Here is a 15,837-nt window from a genome sequence, read left to right as displayed (position 1 = left end):
TGCTGGTTGTAATTTAGAGGCGGGGATTAACTCCGGACCTACGTTTGGACTGGAGATAAAGCTAGAAATGTGGCGAATTTATATCTTTTTCCTAATAAACTAGATATCACTTCTTGCTATGAGATCCTTTCCCTACTCTATCCTTAAACGTTCTTAGGATCTTAAATGAGTTCTAGACGGTATAAATATGAAAGAAGTCCCTTGGATCGTCGACGATTTTCCACTCTAGTGAATGTAGAAAACTCCTTTTATTCGCATTGACAAAAAGATCCCAGATATGTTTTTTTTTCTTCTTTTTCTATTTCTCCATGGAATTAATGCCATTGAATAATATACTTCAAAGAGTTATAACGTCTAAGCCTAATCCCGCATTGAAGTTATTTCTAACTTAAACAACATACTGGGCTTACATCGGTAAATATTAATTTTCCCAAGAACATGAAAACAAAATCAACAATAAAATTGAACCGTTGGAAAAAAAAAATGTCCATGGATTTTCAATAGGGAATTTTCTCATGGGATTTTTATTGGTAAACATTTTGTACCGATATAATTTTAAAAATCCCTCGCATATATTGGTAAAAAAATTATTATATTTAGTTAGGCCTAACTGAAAAAGATGTTTGAACAAGGATATATTTTTTGAAAGAAAAATAGATCAAAAAACACTTTGATCAATGAATTTTGATGGTGATTTATTCTGGTTTTTAGAGTTTTTAGAGAAACTTATAGCGAGATTCGTTAATTATAGACTTTACTTAACAATTATTGATCTCTATTTATAGGTGGTAGGTTTATAATTTTCATTTGAGGAAAGGTCAATCGATATTGTTGTTGTAAATTGCTGTTATACACGACGAAACTTATTGAAATGCGAGTAGATGCTGTTAATTCAATTAAGATTTAGTAGGTACAGTTGCGTTGCCAAGGGGAATTTACCGCGTGGTTCAGATAGAATAGAAGAACTTCGAGAGTTCAGAGATAAATGAATGATGATTTTGGTACCTATTGAGGATTATTGATCCTAACCATACTGTATAGAAGCACTTGAATTCCATTTGTTCCAACGATGGAAACATTTGAATAATTTGTGGAAGGGTTTCAAAACCCCCGCTTTGAAACAAGCAATAGAAATTTCGAATGATTTATCTCTTTCGCAATACAGATTGGTTTAGCTATTGAAGGAGGGCCAATGAATATAATTTGATTGATAACTTTGTCTCCGGGACCTTTGACCTATAATGGTATAGGGAATTTGATGTAGTACCATAGATGCTCTTTAGTAGTTTTTCTAATTATAATAATTTAGTACTTAAATATAGAGTTTATCTATTCCCTTCAATTTAAATTCTATTTATCAAATAGATAGACCACTCTGATAAAGAGCTATTTACAATAAATAATTTCAACGTAAACTTTACAAAACCATCTTTTTATTATAGATCATTTGTATTATCGAAAATTTGTTTATTTTTCTAAACTCTTAAATTTCCAACGTTCCAAAATGTCAATTTGTCATCTTTATTCGATTGATTTTTATTGTCGTTTTGTGACCTTTTCTAACACCGCGAATACCGATAAAAAGGGCGCCACGTTCATTTTTCACTTTTTGAAGCTTTTGGTGCACAGGGTTGGTTGGTGCGGTGTCTTCGATCCGGGCTTCTGCATCGAAAATATTTGGTGTATAAAAAAAATTTGGTTGAAAAGCGTTATCGCTGTTCTGAAGTCAAGAAAATGGTGAAAAAAAAGGAATAAAAATGTGTTAAAGGTTGCACCAAGGACCATGGAAAATCGATACATGTATTTGTGTGACGCAAACAGAGATAATTATACGTAGAGGAGTAGAAATTGATGCTTGAAAACCGCCAATTGGGTTACTTTTTAACTGGAATCCTCGAGGTTTCGGGGATGTTTGTTTTAGGGCTACCTTGAATGGGAGAACCAATCGCTGATCTTTCTACTCCTCTTGTTATAAATCTCTTTGTGTCAAACCAACAGAATTAAACTTTGTTAGGTACACATTTGCAAAAGTTGTTCGGACCAAGGAGTCGAATAATTATTTTGGTAAAAAGTACTTAACGTTATTGTAGTAAGGTAAATAATTATATTTTGGTCAACTATCCAATCCCTCCCATTTTCCTCTAACCCAAAATCCGCCTACGTAATGTTTAGGGCAAAAAGAGGCCAAGAAAATGAATTGGAATTGGAAAAAGAGAAAATGAGAAAAACCCAATTCCGAAATTCAGTTTGTTTTAGTTAATGAAGGATTATTAGGGGGAACGGGAATTATTCCGTAAAAGGTTGAACCAGTCTTTTTTAGCTTTCCATACATTGTATCTTGTATTATGAACGGATTTATAGATTGGATGACCGAAACTAAATGAGAGTATAATTGAGATTCTGCCCCGGACTCGGAAGCAATTACCGAGATACCACTAACTCCTTTCACTTGAATGAAATACTTTTCCGTATTTATACCCAAAGCCGAATGTTCATTCATTTGGACGTAAAAACGAGTAAAAAATGAAACCTAATTGCATCCGACACGCACCAATTTATTAAAGTCTTAATATCTCGTGAAAGAAGCTCATATTTGCAACCCATATAACTCAACTTCATTAGTTTGATTAGAGTTTTTCTAAATTATCAGCATAAGTTTAGAAGATATGTTCCTTAAATAAGTATGACTCTTCCTATACTTCGTAATGTTAGAGACTTACAGCTCGAGCTAGTTACAGAACGACAAGCGAGAATTGCTTGTCTACACTCGGTTAATTTTGCAGGACTTCCATCTAGTTCTATTTAGTCTGCATTACTAAGCAGCGCCTCACCACTCACCAGGCGTCGCTTTACCTCGAATCTATGACCTACATTGTCACTCACTTCATAACAAGCTCCAGTTTGTAACCAGTGACAAACTTATGGTGAACATATCTTATGAACTTATGTTATCAGCTAGGGTTAGGAAAAGTAGTGAAAACTTTGAGAAAAAACCAGGTGACTTACAGTTATGAGCCAGGTCAATTGCAAGCATGACGAAGTGGTCACGTGATCTGTGCTGAAATTGGCCAGATTTCCTAACTTTTACCAATTGTTTGAGCTACATTGCATTTTGCACAGTTTTCAAGATTTTTTGTATTGGACTTTTGAATTTAGCGAGTTGTGCTAAGCCTTGGATGATTTTCATATACTGTATATCTACGGGGGCGTTTGTGAGGTTCATCCAATTTTAAGGGTTGACTTTCGGCCTTTGGGGGACAGATAGAAATTTCATTTAAATCGATTTTAAAAGGAACCACCTTTTAGTTATTTTAAACTATTTTAAGTTGGGTTTTATTTTAGTCTAGACCCTTGAGAAATTTTCCAAATATATTCTTCTATATATGACCTCATTTGAATAAGCTTAGCCAGTGGGTCTGACTCTTTTCGATGCCAGAAAATTTTATTCCTACTAGAGCCGAATGGAATAATGCATGAGATCAGATAAAGGTAAATTTTCAAAGTATTTTTCTCGCGCGTCAAATATTTCCAGGAAATTTAATAAAAATTCTAATTTGGAAATTAGATTTATTAAATCAACTCTAAACATTAAACGAATAAGAAATTAATTTAATTTGAGCAGGGATAGATGTAATTTTAGAAGTAGGAATGGAGGACGGTTAGTATTTACTTCAGTCCTACTCATAGCCCAGTATAGATCCCCTCCCTCCAACACGTAACGAAAAGTTTAAATTATCTTATTGGCTCACTTAAACTACGTTTTAATGACGTTGCTGATGCCTGATGGGGACGGTGAAAAATGCGTATTTCCTTTTTACCTCTGTCGCTTTGACCCACCTCTTTTTTCATATCCCTCCGTCCCGGGGAAGGGGGTCCGGGACTTTGACGAGCGCCCACATTACTCTATTCTCCATTCCTACTTCTAAAATTAAATCTATCCCTGGTATAACAGTAACGCCTTACCATTTTATAGAAAAATAAAAAATATAGATATTTGAAATTAATCACTTAGCGTATAGTGGAATACTAATTAATTCGTTAAGCCTTAAATTATAAAAATATATAAATTTCTTTCGTTGCACCAATCACTAAAATAATCCATATGAAGATATTGAAATCATTTTGGATTTTGTAATATAATGTTTGTTTACAGGAAGATATTTATTTCAAAAAAGGGGGAATGAATGTCGGGGCAGCTTCATTGGGCGCGCGCGCTTTGGGAAGACGTGTCTTTATTGGGTCAAAACGAAAACCCATATAAGAACCGAGAATAAGTTCTTTCCGGGTTAATTTTTATTGATTCCTTTTAAATGTATTTAAATTAGTTCATTTGTATTTCTATTTAACAAAACGACGATCTTTGTTTATCTTTTGAGAGTTTTAAATTATGATGGGAAAAATTTAAGCGCTAGAAAAGGTTAATTTATCACGATTGAATGAGTCGTATCATTTCCTAATACCATAAGTTTATAAGATATGTTCCATAAGTATGTCACTACCTATACTTCGTAATGCTAGTGGCTTAATGAGAGCTAGTTCAAGAACGACGTGAGAATTGACTACACTCGGTTATGCAGTCCATTCTCCTATTTAGTCTATACTAAGCCTTTGACAGCGCCTCACCAGGCGTCGCTTTACGAGAATCTATGACGTTTCGCCCACGTCACTTCATGACAAACTCTCATTAACGAGTGACACACTTATGGAACATATCTTATAAACTTATGCTAATACGTGACAATTTCAATATTACCGAAATGGACGAATTTTCTTTTTTAACACTTAAGCCTAGCTTAAATGAGGCGTAAGCAATCAGGAGCGAATTCGGGACAGATTTATTGAAATTGTCAGCTGATGATTTCAAATATGGGGATGGATATCTGATGACATCAAGTTTTTATTCCTTCGAAATTCCATTTTAGGAGCGTATATAAAATAATAACATGAATATTGCAATGATTTTTTCTCTACGTATGAAATGGATTCGCGTAAGGTTTTCTTTTTGATACAAAGATCTTGGTATAATGAATATTGTAACTATAGTTTTCTATCTACAAATTAAATAATAGGGCACTGTAAGAACCTTCTTAAGATATGTCGGTGGTTTTAAAGAATTTTAACTCAATATTTATGAGATAAATAATTAAATTCATGGATGACTGTATGTAATACGAGTAGGAATCAATTTTGAGCGGAAGAATTTTTTTTCTGCCACTTCAATGAGTTGAGTAGAGTACTCGAGAAAATCTTTTTTTTTTTTTTTTTGATATAAAAATATCCCCAATGGCTGATAGATCATTTACGGGGATGGGGGTTAAAAGTGAAAGTGATTTTTGACAAAAATCATCTTGACTACAATTTTTCAGTAACGATCTTGTTTTTTGCTTCTGAAGATCTTAGTAGCGAGTTAGCGACATTACCCTTGATTTCAGTTTCTCAATATGATTGGATCCTTTCTTTTTTTTTCTTTTTCAAACCTTCAATAAAAATCTTAGACAAAAAAAAAATAGATTTTATATCACACTTTAGATAAGAAAGGTTTTAGTCGCCATTTTACAAGATGGCAACGGATAAGAAAAGTATTTTCGATAAGAAATCGTTTTGAAAAACGAGTTAGTTTTAAACGTATTTATTTTTTTAATACAATTAACGGACGTTACAAGTTTTAATTTTATAATTTTTTCTTCTATAATTAGATTTAATTATACGCTACGTACATTTTTTTACGGCGGCATCAAATTAAATTTAATCATTTAATAATTAATTTAATTAATCTCGCTTTCGATATAATCTATAATAAAAAAACATTAATAACATTAAATTTATTTTAAAGACAACTCGACTAAAATTTCCCGACATTTTAATGCGAACTTGTTCATTAAAAAACAAACAAAAAAAAACTCTACGAACTAGTTTACTATTCTCTAAAACATAAACCGTAAAATTATTTAAACAAAGTTACGTAAAACCAAATACATAAATAAACAAACTTCAGCGGCCATTAATGTTTATAAAAAGGGGGTTTGAGAACATGAAATTTTCTATAAACTAAAATGCCATGACCCAGTTTCCATTGCCGGGTCATAGGAACACAGACACTCGGAAGATGGTGTAACTTAATCCTTTAGTCTACCCCGAATTTCGTTCGTAAACCCCTTGAGACTTAAATATAAGGGACAAAGTCTATTAAACTCTATTTACTTTAAGGAAAACTCAAAGATTAACGAACGCAAAAAAAAAATAATATAAAAATGGGGTAAAACTTTTAAGCCTTGGACGCAACCATTTACTAGTCGTGTCGTCTTTAATGTATTTCCCGCCCAAAAAATTTTTCTACATCAGGACATGTCTTTAAAAATAAATTGTCAGAAACCTCTTATACACAGCCTTAAAGCTTTTCTCTTTACTGGTTAGTCGTTTTTAGAAGGTTCGCGAAGGCGACAATCTTTGTTTACAAAAACGGAAACATTGCAGGCTGGGGGCTTTCAAGATTGTATATTTTTTATTTTAACTTTTTTATATTTATGGGCTCTGAGTGGAGGAAGAGTCAATAGATGTAGCAAATATAACCTCCGAGGTGTTAACCATTAACGTTTGAGTAGTTATCTCCTCATTATTTATAATTGTTAACTGATACCGTTCTGAAGCTGCTGGTTACAGTTTTTTAACCCAAGCTTAGCAAAAGCCCAAACTTCCACAAACTTCTATCTCGCGAATCACCGATCAAATAATCCATGGTTCAGATCAGTTTCTTTTATACTTTAGCAGTCCATCTATACCGGCATGACCATACAATGGCTTCCATGGTCAATACCACGGTACTCGTGACGATCTGTAAGATTCCCAAGACCACTTTATTGTGGTCTTCGCTATTCAGGGACATTGCTGCTAGGGTTAGTAACAAAATGCAAGCTAAAACTGACGCGAGTGTGGGTAATAATGGTCTCAGGGCGCTGAGAGGTCTTGTTAAGAGGGATGTCGTCCAATAGGGTGTCGCTGCCGTGTCCGGTTGAACCGACGCTACACCGTGGGTGTATTCTCGACGACTGACTTGTATGTGCGAGATGGCGGATAGAACTGTTAGGACTCCGGCTGGTATACCAAGTCCTAACGTTGTTCGAGTACTTTCGTCCAAACAGGCTACAGCGCCCAATAAGATGATGACAATTCCCGCCACTATTTGCGTCACTCTTAGACGTAACAGAAGGGCAAACGGTTTATTGGCTGGAATGTTTGGCAGGCCATTTTCTTCCTCGGAAGAAGCTACGCAGTCTAAAATGGATATAAAATATCAAAACTATTTTGTAGTTCACGAGTCATGAAGGCATAACGCATTTGACCTCTCAGTCTTGAGTTAGGCCTAACACTGGCGCTCGGAAACACAATTGCAATTGTTAAGCCTATATAAAAAAACAATTTATCGTCGTTTTCTCCGTGAACTGATTGATTGTGAATTAGGCTTAGCAACGTTTCTCTGGCGTAATGATTTTTCAAGTTAGGCTTAGAAATTTAACCTTTGGTCTCGCTCTCATAGGTCCAAACATAGACTTTTTAGGCTGCAGAACTCCTTTATCTTTTAAATTTGAATTATCAATAGTTAGGCTTAGGCCTAGTTGATAAACCTAAAGATCTTTTAAAGTTAAAAAAGAATACCCTTATTGGAAAACTAATTAGTGATTTTTTTCTAAAATTCAAACCTAGCTCTCTTGACTTAATGATATCTGAAATTCCAAGGGTTTCGATTTATCTAAACACTGAAGAGGTTTATATTTAGATTTTGAAAGAAATTCTGCGGGGTGCGGGTTTAAAATGTCGGGTGAAATAGTCACCAAATCAATAATTTCGGGGAACTTGTTTGTGGATCTCGAGACGAGTGCCAATATTATATTTGGCTATTCAAACTAAATGCTACCAAAGTCTCGGGCTTTCCATTTTAAATTCAAAATTCCAATGGAATCTCTTTAAATTCCAGGAACCACCTTTTCAGCAAATATTATTCTAAACCAACCATCTAAAACCACGTTGGAAAGTCATTTAAAATGTATAAATATCCATGACGTTTGCTTTGGCCGGGCTTATCCTTTTATTACCGGGATTTTCAGATAGGGACTTAATGAAAACGGGCTTGAATTTAAATATTTATCCATTCATTTCGGCCTCAAACATGAACATATTTTCCAGAACTGACCTAATTTGATCTAAAACTTGGTGGATCGCTTATGTAATTTTAGTACTGAACCAGTCGTCGTATGCTTAGACTTTTCTTGCCTTTTCATTGGTCTATTGCCAAAGATTCGAAAACTTGTAATAAGGAAGACCCTTCTTAATATGTATGTATCGTAAAGAATAGTGTGGACAAATGCGTGTGTAAAGATTCGGGAGGAGGGACACTTACCTCTGCTGCAGTCGAGCATTTGTGGCACGGGATGCAATTGAACCCTGGCGTTTTTCTTGTCCTCGTGTTTGTTGTTGTTCTTTTTGAGCGCGGGTTGCAACGGTGTCTCGACCTTCTGAATTGTTTGTGGCGCGTGAACGGGTGTTCCTTGGTCCGAGACGCTGTCCTCCTTGGGTTCGCGTGGTAGAACGTGGTTCTTTCGAGGACTGTGACGACGAACGAAGGTCGGTGAGGGTGGCTCGTTGGCGGTTCCCCCATCGTACGGTCTCTCATCCTCTTCGGGGGCCGTGGCGACTTCGGCGGCCCCGCTTAGGCCCCTGTAAGAATCACTGGGCGCCAGGCAGTAGTGGTGAGGGAGGCCACCCTTCACGAATACCACGGATCGCCAAAACTTGAGGAGCGTCGTCGCGAAGGCCGGCAAGTTGATACCACCACAAGGAGAAAAACAAATAACCCGTAATCTCTCTCTCTCTCTAGAAGACTACTGATTCAATAATAAACCTTCGCTGCCTGATTTCCGGGCGCTAGTTGCTTATACGTTTGTCTGAGAAAAGAAACAAAGAGAAATTGCGAGTGTTACCTTATAATTTAGTTCAACGTTACCTTAGACAACTATCAAAGACTTGGCGTACCAGCTTACACCCTTTTAGCTGAAGTATGTTACAATTGATCCCTTAGTGTAATTTGTTTTCTTTTTTTCCGTGATTATTACATTTTCTTGGGGATTAACATTTCTCCAAAAAGCTTTACCGTATTTTTGAGTTAATTAGAATGCTCCGGGATTACCTGTTTCATCGCCAATTAATTACTTCTACCGTCTTAATTGTAATTATATCGTATCAAATATGTTGAAACGGGATTATTGGTATCAAAAATTTTTAAACTTATTCTGTCTGTCCAATACTGAGTTGAGTCTTCTTCAGTGCTACGTAACACATTCTAGATAACATGCCAGTCTTTAGGATAAATTTTGAACTAAACCATTGTGTTAGAATAACTAAGTGTAGAATTCCAAGCCTCATTAAGCCTAAAAGAAGTGAGAGGAAAAAGCAGGCGTGTCAGCAATTACACAAATTACATTCACCTTCCCCCCATTAATAGACTCGGCTAATTACATTCGTCTAGAATTTTTCTTTAAGTACTAGGTCAGGTAGACGTAAATGGTTCATCTCAGTACCAATATTCAGCCGATACAGAAACTATTCACTCTATTTTAAATGCCTAGTCTTAAACCTATTTTAAGTCTATTTCACGCCTTAAGCCTAATGCACTCTCTCTCTTTAGTTTGTGCGAAACGTTTTACCTACAGAGAGTGATTTATCCAATGGGAATTTAGCGTGTAGACCAAAATGTATGTTAATCAGTAAGGAGTGTTTATGGAACTGCGTATGCAGTTATAAACACGTTTTGTACAATATGGCCTAACAATTTTTATACTGTATACTTCAATACAACACGCAAAATTCTCGTTAATATCCTTGTATCAATGTAGTAAGTCGGCTATAGTCGAATTCAATCTTCGTAGGAGACTAGGAGTTGAATTTAACGTTGGTGAAAACGGGCTTCCACTTGGAAATTTACCCTTTCTATGGTTGGATTCTACGTGTGTATTTTAACAGGCAATTTCGTTAAAATGTAATATGTATTTTTGTTTAAAAAGCGTTACGGAAATGTGGGTTAATTCATCTACCAAATTAAAGATTAACTTTCCGTTGCAGGGAAATCAGTCAGTCTTCCAATGGTATTTCATACCATTAATGCCGTTAAGTTAATTAAGACTCGGATCTTCTTTATTATTGTAGATACGAACCAAGAAGTTATATCTAGTTTATTAGAGAGAAGGTATAAGATGCCTAAGTATTCGCGCGCCATAGTCCCAGTCCCCCTTTCAAAATATTAGAGGGGACGTAAAAAGAGGCCGGGCTATTTTGCCTCTCCTCGGTCGGAAAATACGTAATTTTCGGCATTCGCGTCGCGCTGACGTAGTTTTCAAGAACCAATGAGAGGCTGGTTGTAATTTAGAGGCGGGGATTAAGTCCGGACCTACGTTTGGACTGGAGATAAAGCTAGAAATGTGGCGCGAATTTATACCTTCTCCCTAATAAAGAAGATATCACTTCTTGTACGAACATAAGAGACATTTGTTGTGCGATTTCGATTGGAAAAGAAATAAGCTTTCTTTGAAATAAGCGTAGTAAATTAGGCTTTACGGTGTTTGAATCATGGTAAAGGTCCTTTTTGTTCTTCTCGCACGAAATTATCGCATTTGTTATTTCGAACAATCGCGTGTTACTTGGACTTTTTCTCAGTTACTACTTAGGTCTATTACTCCCCAAAATATTGGACATAAATTGTTCCGTTCTTATAGAAGGCCATAAGAATAAAGTAAATATATTTATCCCTTATTTTAATTATAATCATAATCATTATACGCGTAACATTTAATGAAATATAAATAAATTTAATGTGACATAAATTTTTGGAGGACCAAGCCCTTTTAATGTTGGAATTTCCAATATGCAGTATAGAAGTATTAAGTCGGATCAGAATTCGCGATACTGCCGACGGCGAAAAAATCAGTATATTTAACCGCAGACCTCTCTAAATTTACCTGAGAAACCAATTTTCAAAAAACTCCGAATCTATTTTCATCACTGAAAAGCTCGGTTAAATTTTTTTATTAAAATAAAATCATAAGCTAATTATCACCTCTAAGTATAAATATAGCATAATTTCCTTTGGCAATACAATCTACCTAATTACGTTTCACCTCAACTATCATTTGAATTTGTATTGCGTAACGTAGTATAATATTTATTTCATCGTATTTCGTATATTTCATGCCTAATGTTTAGAACCGTTATAATATGTGGTTAGAATTTTCTTAAAATTTTTAGATTGTTTACATCGTGATAATATTAATTAAATCATGATTAAACTAATTAACTCGTTGAATGATTAGATTAATTAAATCGTGGTTGAATGATTAGATTAATTAAATCGTGGTTGAATGATTAAATTATGATTATCATGATTTGACCATTTAACTTTGTTTACAACATATCATAACCATAAGTGATCTGTCTTTCGAAACTTCCTGAAAATACATCGGTCCACCATTTTGGTAAACACCGAATTAAGAATACTTAATGAATTTGTATCAATTCAGATCTTAACCCCATAGAAGTTCTGACGTTACAGTAGCCATCATATGCTTCAAAGTAAAAACTACCAGATTTGTCTATTTAGGCACTGTGATTCACTTATGCTAAAAAAATTTTTTTTCATTCCTAAAGTTGAATATTCCAATGGGAATATTCGGAGGAGAATGTTTGTTGAAGAGATCGCAAAATTTTGTGTTTACTTTACGGGGAATAAATTTTAATTTCAAGGAGGCTTGAGCCAATTTCAGGGAATTCTGAATTCTTTATAGCTTTTTAATTGAGTACGCGATATAATTTTCTCACTTATTTCAATTTTTAATGAAAATTAGGGACGAAATGAGTTAGTTTGAAATTCACCATTTCCGTATAACATCGTACATAATTAATTACCATAAATATTAACAAGCATAAACTATTATTTCATTAGGAAAAAAATGCCTGATCGTTTATGCAAATTAGAATATGTATAAATAAAAAATGGTTACGTAATCAGCAATGCAAATGTATTTTGAAGAATTCTACATATTTGACAATTTGTCTGATTTCTATCTCTTAATAATTAATAATTAATTAATTAAAATTTATACGTACCCAAATTAACTCCAAATTTTACAGGCAAAGTCTTCATGACGTAATTCCTTTCCTTTCTTTCATAAATTATAAAATATAAAAAGTATTTCTTTTTTTTTTTTTTACTCTTTTTTTTAAAGCTATCCTTTAAAACTTGTTATAACGTAATTTTTGATGAAGACAGTTACAAGTTTGTGCCCTTACTCCTTGACGTTAACTCGTGTATTGGCCGATTTTCCAAAGTTGGAAAGCTCCTAGATAGCTATATCCCGCCTTATTCCGAGAGTTCCGAGTCTGAAAAGAGAAATAGGCGCGCGCTCTGAACAGAATTCGCTCCAGTTTTCCCGCCTCCACGCGCAGATTCTCGAGACTCGAGCCTTTCGTCACGTGGTTTTATATTTGGGAAGTCCGAGCGCAAGCTTATAGCTTGACAGCGTGTTCTCCGGGAGAGATATACGCGCAAAACGCTCCGTCAGTTCACGTGCGGAGGAAATTTTTTCTCTCCTCTCAACCCCCTCCCCCTCATACACACTTTATCCTCCTTATTCCTTCCTTATTTCCCGTGTACTTGTACCAAAGAGTTTTCCCGCGCTTTCTGGATTCTATTTTGGAAAAGAGGCTGGAAATAAGTGTTTCAATTTTCTACCCAATTCTTTTTTATTTTTTTTTCCCAAATGTACTATAAATTGTCTCCAATAACTCTTTAGTTTGGCTCTCCATTATTGCTTTATATAAGATATAAGAAGTGAAATAAGTATTATAAATTGATTCTAGGATTTATTTATTGTTTTCAGATTGTGTGTTTACAGCTAAGCCTATTTCGTTGATGATGGCCATTACTTTAGGGCTAAATAATGAACTATAAAGTATTGAAAGGAAAATTCTAGACAAAATGTTTTCATTATTATTCGAGAAAGGATATAAAATAATCGATATGTTTTAATTACTTAAGCCTAATTTGAATCCAAGTTTCACAACGCCTTTAAGCACACTCGGAATCAATCGTAACGTAACAAATAGTCGACTGGTAAACACATTAAAATACCGTCCTCTTGCGGGGTCCTTTTCCAGGCTCTATAATAGTTTCTCAAGACAGCAACATCTAAAAGCTTTTTCCCTTCGTTCATCCATTCTTTATCTTTAGTCTAGAAAGCCTTCCCTAAAGTGGCGCCTTTTTATTCCCGAGTCTATCGCCTGGAAAAAGGCTTCTCCCTGAACATAGCCGACTTGTATTAATACAAGTCGGCTATGCCCTGAACAACATAGTACTCGCTGCATGGGGATGGAACACTTCTACCAGAGAGGAGCTTCTACTGAGAAGATGCATAGTGTTTTAGTGGTATAGAGGAATATAAGTACGCCAAACCTTCCTTTGAATTCAGAGATGCACTTAAAAATATTCGTGAAATATTATAAACTACCTAAATATTCGGGCTTTTGCTACTGATTTGGTTAAACTTTGTGTTCCAGGGACACTGTTTACAAGTTATGGTTGGAGCAGGGATGGATTTAATTTTAGAAGTAGGAATGGAGAACAGAGTAATCTGGGCGCGCGTCAAAGTCCCGGACCCCCTTTCCACGGGACGGAGGGGTATGAAAGAAGAGGCATGTCATAGCGACAGAGGTTAAAAGGAATTACGTATTTTTCGCCGTCCCCGTCAGCAACGTTATCAAACGTAGTTTAAAACTGAGCCAATAAGATAATTTAAACTTTTCGTTACGTGTTGGAGGGAGGGGCTCTATACTGGACTATGAGTCGGACTGAAGTAAGTACTAACCGTTCTCCATTCCTACTTCTAAAATTAAATCTATCCCTGGTTGGAGTATCGACTTCATAACAAAACTAGATTTAGCATCATACTTACGTCAAGGAGTTTTTGGAGATACAGTGATAAGTCAGTCAGTCAGTGAGTTAGTGGGTTTTCATAAATATAAAGACTAGATTAAATTTAACAAGATTTATTTATTTTTGCTGAAAAGGCTTTGTTATGTTTATGTAAGGATAAACGCATTGAATAATTTATAAACTAAAAGTAGTTCAATGTTGTTTTTAAAGATAATTCAAAATAACCATAGTTTTCTAGACCGTGATTTTGAAAACATTTGAGAGGAAACGCACTGAATAAGTTATAGGTAGATAAAACAAAGCAAGGTCTTTTATAACAAAATTCAAAATATTACACCTTTTAGATGATTATTTACGGAACATTAGGTCTATTTTAAAAGATTTTCACACCTAAAATTCCATCTTTGCACGTAAAACTCGCTGTAAAAACTTAAATCGCTTCAACGCGGTTTATATTTTTAGATTAGAAAATTTTTATTATACAATTTTAAAAGCGCAACCGCAACTTTGTCCATGCAGTTTAAGATACGTCTTAAACCTTAAGGAGTGTGCCTGCAGTACTTCTTTACGTAGTGAGTTGAAAGTTCACGGTTGGAAACTCACGAATATATTAGATTTCATCTTACAAGAAGCTGCTTGAGGCTCCCTTAGGTTTCCAAATAATATTGTTTATTACAAACTTGGGCTGCAAGGACAATTTATTTTATGGTTTTGCCCAAAAACATTACGGGACTCCGGCAGCAAAACAGTTTGCGACTCTCTCTCTCTCTCTCTCCATCTCTCGCCCTCCTGTGTGCATTTTCAAGGTTCATACAAACCTGGAAAACTCAGGGAAATAAGTAGTTGACAAAAAAGTCAGGGAAATTTAGATTTTTCGTAAAGTTTAGGGAAATTAGGTAAATTTGTGAGGTTTTTGTAGGTTTTCTCTGAAGGGGTTAATTGATTCAGCTATAAAAAGCCCACTTCCGTTGTTATTAAGTCTCTATGTATGGGGAAAACCTTGAAATCTCAGGGAAATAAATTGTTGGAAAAAAACTGGGAAATTTAGAATTTTTGGTAAAATCAGGAAAATTTGTGAGGTTTGAGTAAGTTTGTTCTGAAGGTGTTGCTTCAACTATAAAGAAAAACCACTCCCATTATTTTTACTCTAAAACCTTGAAATCTCAGGGAAATAAATAGTTGACAAAAAACTCCGGGAAATTTAGAATTTTTGAGGGAAATTTGTTAGGTTTGAGTAAGTTTGTTCTGAAGGTGTTGCTTCAACTATAAAAAAAACCCACTCCAATTGTTATTACTCCATATACGGGAAAAAAAACCTGGAAAACTTAGGGAAATCTAGAATTGTTTGTAAAATTCAGGGAAATCAGGTAAACTTGTGAGGTTTGAGTAAGTTTGATCTGAAGGTGTTGCTTCAACTGTAAAAAACCACTCCCATTGTCATTACTCCATATAAGGGAAAAACCTGTAAAACTCAGGGAAATCGGTTTTCCAAAAGTTGTATAAACCCTGGCTGTGTATTTTTTATGGCAAGGCATAATTCTTCATTGCTGAGCAGTTTTATATTAAATATCTTTATGGCGACAAACGTCAACCGTTAGTCGATTTCGCTCGCTTATTGCTATGCGAGAAACTTGGGGACCAGTTTTATTTTACAACTTGTTGGGGTTCTCTTTATTGCTTTATTCTGGCGCGATATTTCACCATTAGATTCGAGGGCCACCCCTTTTAGACGCATTATAGGAAATTAAGTTAAAGATAAACTTTACTTGGCGATTAGTTTTTGCGCCTTACTTCCTTGGGTAAGTTTGAAAATTATGTAAGAGCCAGTGTGCTTTTGGTAAAGCTTCAAATGCACGGACGGT

At 35.1% G+C, this 15,837-nt stretch overlaps 1 protein-coding gene across 1 annotated transcript; it reads right to left on the bottom strand.

The window, feature by feature from the left end:
- Positions 1-6,694: 6,694 nt before the first annotated feature.
- LOC149651475 (uncharacterized) lies at positions 6,695-12,399 on the bottom strand. The gene is made up of 3 exons (XM_089848393.1): positions 12,151-12,399; positions 8,396-8,939; positions 6,695-7,272 (listed from the first exon to the last, which is right to left on the bottom strand). The coding sequence occupies exons 2-3, from the start codon at positions 8,412-8,414 to the stop codon at positions 6,755-6,757; spliced, it is 537 nt and encodes a 178-aa protein (XP_089704519.1). The 5' UTR covers positions 8,415-8,939; positions 12,151-12,399; the 3' UTR covers positions 6,695-6,754.
- Between the last annotated feature and the right edge of the window lie 3,438 nt (positions 12,400-15,837).

This window comes from Phalangium opilio, unplaced genomic scaffold, assembly GCF_054372755.1.
Source record: "Phalangium opilio isolate 3A_F unplaced genomic scaffold, DU_Popi_V2 ptg000082l_1, whole genome shotgun sequence".
NCBI lineage: Eukaryota > Metazoa > Arthropoda > Arachnida > Opiliones > Phalangiidae > Phalangium > Phalangium opilio.
Note: the sequence above shows the minus strand (reverse complement) of the source record. Positions and strands in the feature narration are given on the sequence as shown.